Here is a 13,569-nt window from a genome sequence, read left to right as displayed (position 1 = left end):
TAATCCCTCAGTCTCCGTGCTTTGTTTCTCCCCCGACTCTGGTTGGCTATGCAACGGTCAAACAGTGGAAACATTTTCAGCACGTTTGGAGAGTTGACACATCAGACAGTATTGTTGTGACAGGCGCGTTCAGGGCTTCGATGCTTGGTCCAACTGGGAGGGTTCAGACGGGCAGACAGACCAGTGTCGATGGGGGGGGGCATTCCCTCAGAGAGTGACTCATTGGTATGACAAGCCTTTGTTGGGGCTTGTCCCAGGCGGCTGTTGTTAAAGGAATATTTAGAATGGCTGCGTGTCGGTCTGTGTGTTGGGAGGTGTTAAGAGTGAGTGTGTCGGAGTTCTCTCTCTCTGTGTGTGTGTGTGTGTGTGTGTGTGTGTGTGTGTGTGTGTGTGTGTGTGTGTGTGTGTGTGTGTGTGTGTGTGTGTGTGTGTGTGTGTGTGTGTGTGTGTGTGTGTGTGTGTGTGTGTGTGTGTGTGTGTGTGTGAAGGGGAACTTTCAAACAGAGGTGTGTGTGTTTTTGGTGTTATTGACCTCACCAGGTCCATATAGACGGTACAGTATAGTGGGGTTTATTGCGTCAATCAACAGAACGATTATAAACAAATTTGGATAAACTATTTCTCAACAAAGATTCTCGTCACTGCAGCCACGGAGTCCCCTGACAAGCTTTGCCTTTTGACAGGCTTCCCTGGTAAACATAAAATGGTGGTTGCCCAATTCTAGGGTGTCAATTCTGGCCCACTAGCATTCTACTCCTGGATGGCTTTTTCCTCTAAGCTCAACTTTACCATCTAGTGGCCATTTTAGGGTAGTGTGTGACATTGTTGGTTCACAACAAGACCGAAACATGACAGGAATTTGTCTATATGCACTCCCTGAATATATTGTGAATGTACTCTGAATCTTCCGAATGTCCTCCAGACAGGTGAGTATGCCACGGACGAGGAGGAGGAGATGAGCCCCATGTTCCCTAACGCCATAGAGGTATTTGACCTGGCGGAGAATGAGGACATGCTCTCCCCAATGGAGATGGACCCTGAGAAAATGGCCCACAAGTTCAAAGAGGTGAGCAGGGAGGCTTGATTTCAAAGGCAAATGTTCATCTCGAAATGGAGAAAAAGTTATATTCAATTCAACTTCTTGTTGAGAGAGCGTATGAGATGAGACATTGTGCTGGAGTGAAACACGGTGTTCATTTTTATTTTTTTTACCTCTCTCTCCCTCTATAGCTACAGATAAAGCATGCGGTCACCCAGGCTGAGATTCAACAGCTGAAGAGAAAGGTTAGACCTGCTCCAAAATCAATTAACCAACAAACATAGGACTGGTTTCACAGACAACCGTTAACCCTCGACTAAAACACACAGTCCCGGAGTAAACTAGAAGTACACAGGAGTAAACTTGACACTTTCTTCCCTTATGTAGCTGGCGCATTCAGAGCAGGACAAGCTGCGCTGGCGCATGGAGCGTGCCCAGCTGGAACAGAGCGTTCGGGAGAACAAGGAGCGCATGGAGAAGCTGGAGGGCTACTGGATGGAGGCCCAGAGTCTGTGTCAAGCGGTGGACGAACACCTGAAGGAGACACAAGCCCAATACCAGACCCTGGAGCGCAAGTACAGCAAGGCCAAGCGCCTCATCAAGGAATACCAGCAGAAGTAAGGCTGATAAATAAGGGGGATTCTGAGGGTTTGTAGGAGGGAGAGGAATGGAGGATTCTGGGGTTTGTAGGGGGTAGTGCTGAGCAATTAACTGAAATTGCAGGTTTTTGTTATTAAAACGACCTAGATCGGTTCAATTACTTAAATTCCTTTGGTTGAAGGATCAACAATCATGCCTGACGAGGCCAATGAAATCTGTATCTCGCTGGAAGCCCCGCCTTCCACAGGTGATGAACGTGAGGCTCAGATTAATTCCTTCAATTTAATACCGCTCTTCACCGAGCCCAGGAACGGGCGGTGCTGCGCCAAACAGGTGTTGTACCTCGTTTCCTTCTTTCAGGGAAAATTAGTTATAGTCGTAACACTACATTCCCTTTCAGTCAGTCAACTTCGGTACAACATACTATGGGGAAGAATAATGACACCCCAAGCCGACCCCAACGGATACTAAATTAAATGGCTCCTGACCCCGCCAGATGCGGCAGTCTGGGTATTGCGCACACGGCACACTGCCTAGTGACTTTCCCCCCATCCCCGCCGTGAGAACACTGTGCTATACCGGGAACAGTGACATCCACCAGACCCCTGGTTGAGTGCGCACATACACTGCTAGGTAACCCTTGCCACTTGTATGCCAGGGAGAAAGCATCCACAATCCAGTGGGAGAGTAACCTCTGTTGCTCTTCAGATGCAAAAATAGTTGGTGAAAAGGGAAATGTCTCAAAAGCTAAGGACCTGTAGGACATGGCCATGACTTTCGGGGGAAATTACTCATTTTTACACAATGTCATCTTAGGGTCGCTCGCCTGGGGTGAACTGAGTATAGGAAGGGAGGTCCACAACATGTTTATCTGAGGCCAAAGCCATGAGCAGGGAGGTTTTGTAGGAAAGGATCTTCAGGTCCACCAACTTGAGAAGCTCAAAGTGGGTCGCACATAGTGCCTCCAAAACCAACACCAAGTCCCATGTAGTCGCAATGGGTTTAGAGACCCGTCTGAGACAACGAGTACTGAAAAGAAACAAGTCCTTTATCTTGGCACCAGAGCTCAAACGCTTGTCCCTTTTCGTAACCAGGAATACCAGCTGTACCAGCGGTCCCGGATCTTCGACATAGGAATCATTCGGATTGGAGACGGGAGGATTAATTCCTCTCTCAAAACGAGCACTGAGGCCTCGGGAACAGTCGATGTGATGAGGCTGCAGAAGCGTGGGGGTAGCACAACAAATTGTAGACTGTAACCTGACGTCACTGTTGGCATGATCCAGGGCGTCACTGCGCCATTGGTTGGAGCAGACAGTGAGACTCCCGTGAAGTAGATCTTGTAGACTTGGAGAGATTGGTTGTACTTCCATTTCCACCACTCTTGACAACCGTGTGTCTGAACATGAAGGAACGCTTTTCATCGAACTCGCATATGGGAGACAACACTTTTAACACCAGTGAACACTGGAACTCGGTTGAAAGAAAAACGGTGTTCATGTGCCAATGTTCACAGGCTCCGGTTATGTGCCAAGGTTAATTGGCCGGGACACTTGGAGGTACTGTTGTCACAACAAGTGTCTGTCAGTTTAGGCAGTAAGATGTGCTCTGGTAACCGGCTGGCATCTAGCGCTGGACCACACGCATAAAAAATAGACAGGGAAAACTCTATTATAGAGGTTACCCTACCGACCAGTCATATGTCTGGCGACCAAAGCGCCTTGTAACCTAGCTGGGAATGGGATAGACAGCTCTGAAAAACAGACCCCTTCTGTTGTAACAGATGGGGGCGATTCGTAATTAAATCTAACTCCCAGGAATGAAAAGCATTTAGCTGGAGACAGACAGCTCATATGAACCAGAGACTTCATGTGGGATAATAGCATGATCGCGTCAACCCCTGATCGTTCCCTTGACTCTGCTACCAACAACCCACTAATCGCCTAGAGACCCCATAACCTGTATCACTAAACACCTCATAGGGACTAGTGAGCTACAAGCAGGAATCCGCAATAATTCCCAGTAAAGAGCCACCTGTGGGGAAGGGGCGACCCAACTTGTCACGGTTACCCTGGGGAGATTGATATACCTCTTGATCCCCATGGAGCGCAGTGTAACAGAGGGGGCAGCATTAAACACAATTCCAACATGAGCTTCCGTGAGACTATATAGCCTACATGAAGCCCGGACCCTTTATGGGCATAGGGGACTCTGGCAATGGCTGACGTATCACCCTGTTTGACATGGCTTTGGCCTTGGCACTGTTTCCTTCACTCCCTCCAACTCCAGGTGGAAATGGGGATGAGGTTACCATAAAGCTGGGGGAAAATATATTAAGTTTCACTCGCAGGAAGTTAAGCATGCTAACCAACATTAGCCAGGAGTGTTTTTTTTTAGCATAAGCTAGGCTAGCTAGCCTCTTTGACCGCAGCATGGTCCTGCTACTGGGTAATCAAGGTGGTACCGGACTCTCCATCAACAAGTCTGGGAAGAGAGGCAAGCGGTGCTTGACCGAGGCAGACACAGGCGTTAGGGTGTAACGTATGCTAACCCCATTCCGTACAAATGTGCGCAACCGCGACATTCAAATGAGGCTGCAAAGAAAACTAATGGGACTGTATTGACCCTGTTGGCATCAAAATTTGGGGTGTGAACTACATTTCTATTCAAGCATTGATTGACATGGTAATGGGTCTATAGTATTGGAGAAAATTTGACCAAAACTGGCACTTCCGACTCTGTACGTTACATCGTTACGTGTCTTGGCGTAACATACATCACGCATAAAGCAACAAATTATGTCTTAAATGCTGACCAGACTGGACACGTCGCGCGTGTAGAAATTCACATTGCCGCGCCCGCACGCCCTGTGCCGCCCCAACAAGATGCCGGCTCTACCACTATGGGACAGTTTAGTTGGCGCAACGTAAGACAGTCTCATTTTCAGGTGGTTTGTTTTAGTAGGTGAACCATTGCAGTTCACACTGAGCGGAATAATTGAAAGAATGAATCCTACCCTCAGGCGTATCACCTATGGAAGGCAGGGCTTCCAGCGAGGCGCAGATTTCATTGGCCTTGTCAGCCGTGATTGTAGATCCTTCAACTGAAGTCACGAGAGTGCGACTCCCCCATTGTAAGTTGTCTGGCGGAAATGGAGCTAGTAAAATTATTTTTTTGACAGACAGCGTACTTAGCCAGCTATTAGGCAGCTACAGCCACTAGGTTCGTCAGACAGTATAGTATGGGGAGCACCGAGATAACGTTGGATGTTTGTTTGGCTGACTGGCTGCTAATTGCCTGAGATGAGATGACTGAATAAAAAATAATAGTCATAAAATAAAAACAAAATAATATACACAACTGATATATCATAGTAATTATATTGATGGCCTCTCAATGTGGACCTGACAGAGACAATTAATTGTTTTCAATGTTTTGGCAATTGAATGTTCACTGCTTTTGGTTTGACACCCCCATTTTTTAAAATTGAAATCGAAATTGAAAACCATGAACAATTTTTGTATAATCGAACCGAAACCACCTCAAAAAAGCACTAATGCTCAGCACTAGTAGGAGGATGAGAGGAATGGGGGTTTCTGGGTTTTGTAGGAGGAAAAGGAATGGGAGGTTCTGGGGTTTGTAGGAGGTAGAGGAATCGGATTATCGTGTTTGTAGGAGGATGGATGTGCAGGATTCAGCCTAACCACGCATTGTGTCTCAGGGAGATTGAGTATCTGAAGAAGGAGACGGCTCAGCGCAGAGCCCAAGAGGAGACAGAGGCCACTCATAAGGAAGAGGCCGACAACCTCCAGGACAAGGTGTTGTATATTTAGGTCCTACTGTATGTGGAAACATTTCATGAAATTCTCAATAATTATGTAAGACATTTTGCTTTGGTTAATCAAGATGCATAGCAAGAGGATGCTACTGAGTTATGATCATTCTGTCTGGACATTTTGTGTGTAATAAAAGCCCCTTCTCTCACTCTCCTCAGATCACAGACCTGGAGACCAAGGTGGATGCTCTGAAGACCTCTGATCCCTCCTAAACCTCTGGCAGAGAGAGGGAAAGGAGGGACAATGTCTTCACACTTTTACAATCCACGTTGCACCTGACAGATTGTAAGAATGACGAAAGAAGAAGAAAATAATGGAGAAAGGAAGACTTTAGGTGCAGCAGTTTTAAGTGGGGGGGGGGATTGAAGACTAGGTGCAGCAGTTTTAAGTGGGGGGATTGAAGACTTTAGGTGCAGCAGTTTTAAGTGGGGGGGAATTGAAGACTAGGCGCAGCAGTTTTAAGTGGGGGGAATTGAAGACTTTAGGTGCAGCAGTTTTTTTGAAGACTTTAGGTGCAGCAGGGGGGGGGGATTGAAGACTTTAGGTGCGGCAGTTTTAAGTGGGGAGGGATTGAAGACTTTAGATGCGGCAGTTTTAAGTGGGGAGGGGGATTGAAGACTTTAGGTGCTGCAGTTTTAAGTGGGGAGGGGGGGATTGAATACTTTTTTAAAAACTGATGTCTGTCATTTGCTTCGAGCCGCGTCAACAATCCCAATATGCTCCTTACTCAGTACCTGGAGTCCTTGTTGCATTGAACCACATTCAACTAGTGAACTGCCCAACTGATCAATCTGTGAAGGAGGTTGCTTGTCTTCTATGCTCTTCTTTTTGTCTAATCACTTGTAAAATAACTAACCAGGAAATACAGCCCCTACTGACTTAATGCTTCTAGTCTATTCTAGACTTACTGGATATGGGGAACCGAACCGGACAGAAGAAACTGCATTGATGACAGAGACTCTCCTCCGATACTGTTGAATATACTGGTGATAGACAGTGCTTCTGCTGTATGGCATGATCTCTCTTGATTTCTACTAACTGAACAACGGAAACTGTCCGCTTCCCCTTTTTGCTAGACTGCTCCCCTTGTATGATGGAAAGACTCAGGTTGGGTTCGAGTTCATTTGTACAGTGATGATATGCTTGTTTTGTATATATTCTTTACATATATTTAAAATAGCTTAAAAAGCTTAAGCATTGGTGGCTGGGTTGGGGGGTGGGAGGGTGTTGAATGGAATCGACGTACGCATCGAGAAGACTGTGTATACAGAAGATGGTCTTAATTCCAAGTGGATACAGGACACGCAAAGTGGGTGCATTTTCCTTTTCTATTAGCAACATGGCAAACAGGGTGTGAATATGTGTACGGTTAACAGTTCAATGTGTTACTAGTGGTTTTACTTGCGTATGTCTCACCTTGGGTTCTGATAATGTGGAGGGTCAGTATTATTTGACTTTGTGCTTCACTCTATATGAGTTTCAGAATCCGGGATTTTCCCGCCCCGACCAGTAAGGTCTTACTCACGCTCTAACGTTTGCATCTGCTAGATTAGCAAATGCTAAAAGGGATTAGCAAAGGGGGTTAAATCTAGCCCCCAGACGGTGTAGCCCTTCGAATTTGGGGACTAGATGTCAATCTTTGTGTAATGTTGGGGTAGCGAGAACCATGGGGAAATGTTGTTACATAGCAGCTTTATGAAAGAGAGTGAGATCGACGGAGGCAAGGGGGGTTCTCCAGCATGCCTCAATAGTCTCAAGTGGCTTCCTGTCTTGTCTCTTTTTCTTCACTTCATCTGATCTGAAAAACACAGGGAAGGTAAAAGCAAAGCAGTGTGTCTGATCTGATTCCTACCAGAGGTGCTCCTGTCACCTGTCCAGTGTATCTCAGGTCAGTGCAGATGAAGGAGACCGGAAGAGGCCACTGTGGACTACTGAGGTGCAGTAAAAAAGGTCTTTCACTTGATTCTCCAATAATACCAGTCAGCTGCCTTGCTCCCTCTTTGCTGCTCATGTTTGTCAACAGTGTCTTTTTTTTATGTAAGACTAGGCATTTGGAACTTCCTGTCATCACTTACTTCACTGTCCCCTAGTAGCACAAACAGGTCAGACTCATTTGCCCCCACTATGTATTCATTTTTTTATCTTAAAAATGGCCCTGTTATTATTTGAATCTTGTATTATTTGAATTGTTTTAATGTCAAATTTGTATTATTTTAACTATGAAAACAGATGTATTTGACAGTGTTTTCATGGGCCCAATGTTACTGTACAGCTGTCATGTTGCAGTACTGCGTTAAGCCAGGAGGTGGCACACTTTCAGTGAGTTTTGATTGAGAGAAGGCATACTAGGTCATCAGGTCGTGAACAATTCCTGGTTTGCCATCTCTGGAATAAGCTGGCACGTTTTATGACCATATTTTGCAGTATTAGGTAATATTGTAGTCGATGTGTGAACAACTTCCACATGCTGAGAAGTGGCATTGAACAGAACTTTAAAGGCCCAGTGCAGTCAAAACATGATTTCCTGTGTAAAATTATATATTTCCATACTGTGCGGTTGGAATAATACTGTAAAATGTTGAAAATTCTGATAATGCCCTTTTAGTGTAAGAGTTGTTTGAAAAGACTGCTTGGGAATGTCTGCCTGTTTTGGTGGGATGGAGTTTAGGCCTGCCCTAATTAGCTAATAGAATTCCAAACAGCTAGTTATCAGTTTCCACCTGCCCACTCAGACCACTCCCAGGCAGTCCTAGAAAAAGGATTGCTTGAGAAATTGCTCTTTGCTAAGAAAGTATTTTTGTTTCTTTTTGATGATTTGAATTGAAAACAATCACAGTAAGGTACTTAGATGTTACCCAGAAATGAATTCATATTGAGAATGAAATGGAGGAATTTGACCTTTTTTTTTAAGCAAAAGCAAACCCGTTCTAAAAAAATTTTTATTTTCTGTGTTTGTCCTGTATAGCCTACTAACTCCACACAGTATGCTTGTATAGGATGCTGGCGGTAACATAGTGAGTGTGCCAGTATGGAACACACGTGGTCCAACTTAGAGATAAGCAGTGCCTCTCTCATCTCAAGACCTTTTTTCTCCCCTGTCCCCAATGGTATTATTGCTACTTTGCGCTTTCCTCTTGGCTATATGCAGTATATGTTTACTTTTTTTTTTTTAATCCATCTTCATAGTGAATACCTTGCCTACAGTTGTGAATCAAAACTGTTGACCTCTACTTAACCAAAAGAGAGAGAACTGCGTAGAACACATTCAGATAGATACGCTGCTACTGTGTCTGTTAATGTATGACTCTCAAACGGACCTAACCAACGGACTTGCCTGGAAAGTCTTCATCACAAAATGGACTCCTTCTCTCACCTCTCAGATGGCGGGCAGACACTGGACAAGTATCATTTAACTACAAACGGGACTGAATGAAATATGTTCATCCATGAACATTCCATGGCTAGGTATGCTGTCAGTAAAGTTACGACCATGGGAAACGTGTCAGAAATGGGATAGTTGACCAATGAAATGGCTGGGTGGAAAAGGGATGTGGTTTACTGAAGTGGATCTTTGAATTTGACACGACATTTAGCATCTTTGTGATTCCAGTTCTGATAGTACCCCTTCGAGGCAGTATTAGAATACAGTACATATGCTGGGCAATGCATGTTCATATCAGTACTTCAGAATAGGAAAGGGGAACCACATGTACACATAAACCACACGCCAATGAGGGCATGAAACAGGAGCTCTATATTGTGATCTAGACCAGATTAATCGTATGGTGTCTCATCTTTTCACATTCCATCGTACACTTTGTCATTACTTTGAGTGCACGAGATTCAATATGCCAGATAAATGCTGTTGGAAACTCATTCTAGACCTCTGCTTCATACTAGAGGATCTTGCGTTATTGACCATGGCCCATTAGTAAGTGTAATAGCATTGCCCTCTGAGGTGGAAGGAAACTGGTTACATTCCTTTTTGTATAATTTTTTTTTTAATCCTTGCCTTGTGGTTTGCAAACACAATGAGTAAGAGGGGAAAAAGTCCTGAAATTCATCATGTTTGTCTCACATAATTTACTGTCATTGTTAATAAATGCAGATGTGTTGAACAAGAGTTCAAGGGTCACGTTGGCTTGTTTTGTATGCACTGAAAGGGGTATCATTTTCATAAATGAAAGGTATAGTAATGTTAGTGTCTGTTTCAATTTTATGCACTCACAAAAGTCAAGAGGTTCTTAAGGATTCGAGGCTATTTCACTTTTAAATGATTTCCTCAAAGTGTCTTCTAGGAGCTTTAGGCTAATAGTTGGCCTAAAGGTATAACAAGGAACATAGCCAACACATCCTTGAATTATTGCTGTTGTCACAGCACCATGCCTATATCCTTGCCCCCCCCATGTTATTCCCAGCCCCCGCACTCCTCACGAACAAAACTACCTTGATGAGGTCATGCACAACATTAGGTTGTGTGACGTAATACCGTTATAAAGTCTGTTACTTTTCGTCAGTCATCATTAGTAATTACTGTTCTTCCATGGACCTGACACGTACAAGGACAGAAACTTCAAGTGGATCACTTATGGATGACAGAAAGACAGGCTTAGTCCTTGAAATACACGTAGGCCAGGGATTTCAAAAGTTGCCTACATGAAAGATGAATCTGACTGACTGCATTGGAAATAAGTTGTTATGTCCTAAAATATTACAATAGCGGTATGGTTACTGGCTTGAAGCCTTTGGATTGTTGTTACTTGGATAAGTGCTCTTCTCAAATTCCTGTTTTGTAGCTAAAACAATAAGGGGCAGGGACGAGCTTCCTCAGCCCATTGCAGAGCAGGATTTGCAGAGCAGGATTAATTTACGGCATCATCTTGTGTCTAACAGTGAGACCGCTGATAAAAAAAAACATGAATCATTCATATTTAGCTATATATTCTCATCGTGGTGGAGCAAACTGTTTACGAACATAATTCAAATGTTTTAAGGACTGTTAGGCCTCTAGCCTCAATCGGTAAGCTATTTAAGCAATAAGGCACAGGGGGGTGTGGTGTATGGCCAATATACCACGGCTAAAGGCTGTTCTTTATGCACGACGCAAAGCAGAGTGGTAATAAATGTTTTGTCATACCTGTGGTATACGGTCTGATATACCACTGCTGTCAGCCAATCAGCATTCAGTTATAATCAGCAGTGTGCCTATTATGTCATTAGCCTGTGAATACATTTTTAAAAGTTGTAATAATCATAACTGATATTGATAGATAGGCATATTAGTCATATAATAGTCCTATATATTAGGGCTGTTGCTAATAGGCTATCTATAGTGGTTGCATTATAGAATAGCACCTAGCCAATCAGGTGCAGTAGGACTATATTTATGACATTATCATTATCACTTTATGACACCTGCAATTCCCAAATTCAGGGTGCAGTTTAAACGGGTTTCTCCGGGTTGTACATGTTTTAGCAAATAAAAAAAACAATTTTGCATTCTTCCCAAGTCAGATGGAAAGCAGTTTGATTTGAAAGAGCAACAGGAGAGAGAGGTGGAAGAGGATGAAGATTCAGTAGTCCAGGCAAAGAAAAACAGGACTGGCAGTGGAAAGACAACCTGGTCTCAGAACCTTTTGTATTATTGTAAAATAATGTAAAACCAAGACACTCCATTTAGTATTGTTAGGTTCGTTTTTTACGTCCTACCTTGTCATTCATGAGTTCATTGGTGAAATTAGCATTATGACATTATCTTTAATTAAATCATTCAAAAACCTTTATTAATGCAATTGCAGACAGAAGTTGACAAACAGAAACCTGACACGCATGTTTATGAGTAAAGTTCATCAAACAAAAAGGTCTCCAGTTATTTTATTAAACCGAAGTCCTGCCTTAGTGATGTCACTGACTACGTCATTAACCTTTTAGTCCTGAGACCAAAACCCTGCATCTGTAGCTATACAAACAGAGTTTCAGTGTTTATCTAAAAGCTAGGCAATAAATGCCCCCTCCTAAAAGTTGATTTATTGTGTAATGTCTGAGGAGTCTCCTACATTCCCCTGCAGAGTTCTGTCTCAGTCACACATTATAAGAGAAAAAGAGCAACAACTTTGTGTCACGTTCGATGTATGGAGGAGACCAAGGCGCAGCGTGAGATGAATACATACAGTGGGGCAAAAAAGTATTTAGTCAGCCACCAATTGTGCAAGTTCTCCCACTTAAAAAGATGAGAGAGGCCTGTAATTTCATCATAGGTACACTTCAACTATGACAGACAAAATCAGAAAATAAATCCAGAAAATCACATTGTAGGATTTTTAATTAATTTATTTGAAAATTATGGTGGAAAATAAGTATTATTTACAGGCCTCTCATCTTTTTAAGTGGGAGAACTTGCACAATTGGTGGCTGACTAAATACTTTTTTCCCCCACTGTACTTTTTAATGAAATAAAGAACACTTAACAAACTATACAACACAACAAACCGACCGTGAAGCTATAAACGATAGTGCAGACACAGGCAACTAAACATAGACAATAACCCACAAAATACCCAAAGAAGATGGCTAACTAAATATGGTTCCCAATCAGAGACAACGATACACACCTGCCTCTAATTGAGAACCAATCTAGGCAACCATAGACATATATAAACACCTAGATAGTAAACAACTTCAACAACCTACAAAACCCAGAGACAGTACAAAAAACACATACCCATGTCACACCCTGACCTAACCAAAACAATAAAGAAAACAAAGAATACTCAGGTCAGGGCGTGACAGCAATCCTCCCCCACCTTCGCAGCGGCCCCCGGACTGAAGATCATCTTAGAGGACGTCACTGGACTGAGGAGCGGCTCTGGCAGCTCCGGACAGGAGGGAGATTCCAGCATCGCCGGCGTGACAGGCGGCTCTGCCAGCTCCTGGCTGGCTGACGGCTCTGGAGGCTCCTGGCTGGCTGACGGCTCTGGAGGCTCCTGGCTGGCTGACGGCTCTGGAGGCTCCTGGCTGGCTGACGGCTCTGGAGGCTCCTGGCTGGCTGACGGCTCTGGAGGCTCCTGGCTGGCTGACGGCTCTGGAGGCTCCTGGCTGGCTGACGGCTCTGGAGGCTCCTGGCTGGCTGACGGCTCTGGAGGCTCCTGGCTGGCTGACGGCTCTGGCGGCTCCTGGCTGGCTGACGGCTCTGGCGGCTCCTGACTGGCTGACGGCTCTGGCTCAGGACAGGAGGAAGACTCTGGCGGCTCCTGACTGGCTGACAGCTCTGGCTCAGGACAGGAGGAAGACTCTGGCGGATCCGGGATGGAGGGAGACTCTGGCGGATCCGGACTGCGACTCATCGTGGCAGACTCTGGACTGCGACCCATCGGGGTAGGTTCCGGACTGTGACCCGACGTAAGAGGTTCCGGTCTGCGGCCCATCGTAGGAGGTTCCGGTCTGCGGCCCGTCGTAGGAGGTTCCGGTCTGCGGCCCATCGTAGGAGGTTCCGGTCTGCGGCCCATCGTAGGAGGTTCCGGTCTGCAGCCCGTCGTAGGAGGTTCCGGTCTGTAGACTGTTGTAGACTGGATGGTCTGGACTGGGTACTGTAGACGGACGCTCTGGGGTGGGTACTGTAGCCGGACGCTATGGACTGGGTACTGTTGCCGGACGCTCTGGACAGGCGAGGCGCACTGTAGGCCTGGTGCGTGGTGCCGGCACTGGTGGTACTGGGCAGAGGACACGCACCTCAGGGCGAGTGCAGGGAGGAGGAACAGGGCGTACAGGGCTCTGGAGACGCACAGGAAGCCTGGTGAGTGGTGTTGGCACTGGTGGTACTGGGCTGGGGACACACACCTCAGGGCGAGTGCGGGGAGCAGGCACAGGACGTACTGGGCTGTGGAGGCGTACTGGAGGTCTGGAGTGTAAAGCTGACACAACCCGTCCTGGCTGGATGCTCATTCTAGTGTAAAGCTGACACAACCCGTCCTGGCTGGATGCTCATTCTAGCCCGGCCAATGTGAGGAGCTGGAATATAGCGCGACGGGCTAGAAATGCGCACTGGAGACACTGTGCCGCATCTCTGCATAACACGGTGCCTGACCAGTTACAGCT

At 45.4% G+C, this 13,569-nt stretch overlaps 1 protein-coding gene across 1 annotated transcript in view; it reads left to right on the top strand.

Annotated features, from left to right (window-relative positions):
* The window catches only part of LOC118384417 (neurabin-2-like), a 57,908-nt gene extending 52,061 nt beyond the window's left edge, over nucleotides 1-5,847 (top strand). The window contains exons 7-11 of the mRNA XM_052518626.1: nucleotides 923-1,066; nucleotides 1,231-1,284; nucleotides 1,427-1,656; nucleotides 5,361-5,457; nucleotides 5,634-5,847. Coding sequence (XP_052374586.1) covers nucleotides 923-1,066; nucleotides 1,231-1,284; nucleotides 1,427-1,656; nucleotides 5,361-5,457; nucleotides 5,634-5,687 — 579 coding nt within the window. The 3' untranslated portion in view covers nucleotides 5,688-5,847. The remainder of the gene's footprint in view (nucleotides 1-922; nucleotides 1,067-1,230; nucleotides 1,285-1,426; nucleotides 1,657-5,360; nucleotides 5,458-5,633) is intronic.
* Nucleotides 5,848-13,569: the final 7,722 nt, after the last annotated feature.

The sequence above is a fragment of the Oncorhynchus keta genome, chromosome 5 (genome assembly GCF_023373465.1).
Source record: "Oncorhynchus keta strain PuntledgeMale-10-30-2019 chromosome 5, Oket_V2, whole genome shotgun sequence".
Taxonomy (NCBI): domain Eukaryota; kingdom Metazoa; phylum Chordata; class Actinopteri; order Salmoniformes; family Salmonidae; genus Oncorhynchus; species Oncorhynchus keta.
Note: the sequence above shows the minus strand (reverse complement) of the source record. Positions and strands in the feature narration are given on the sequence as shown.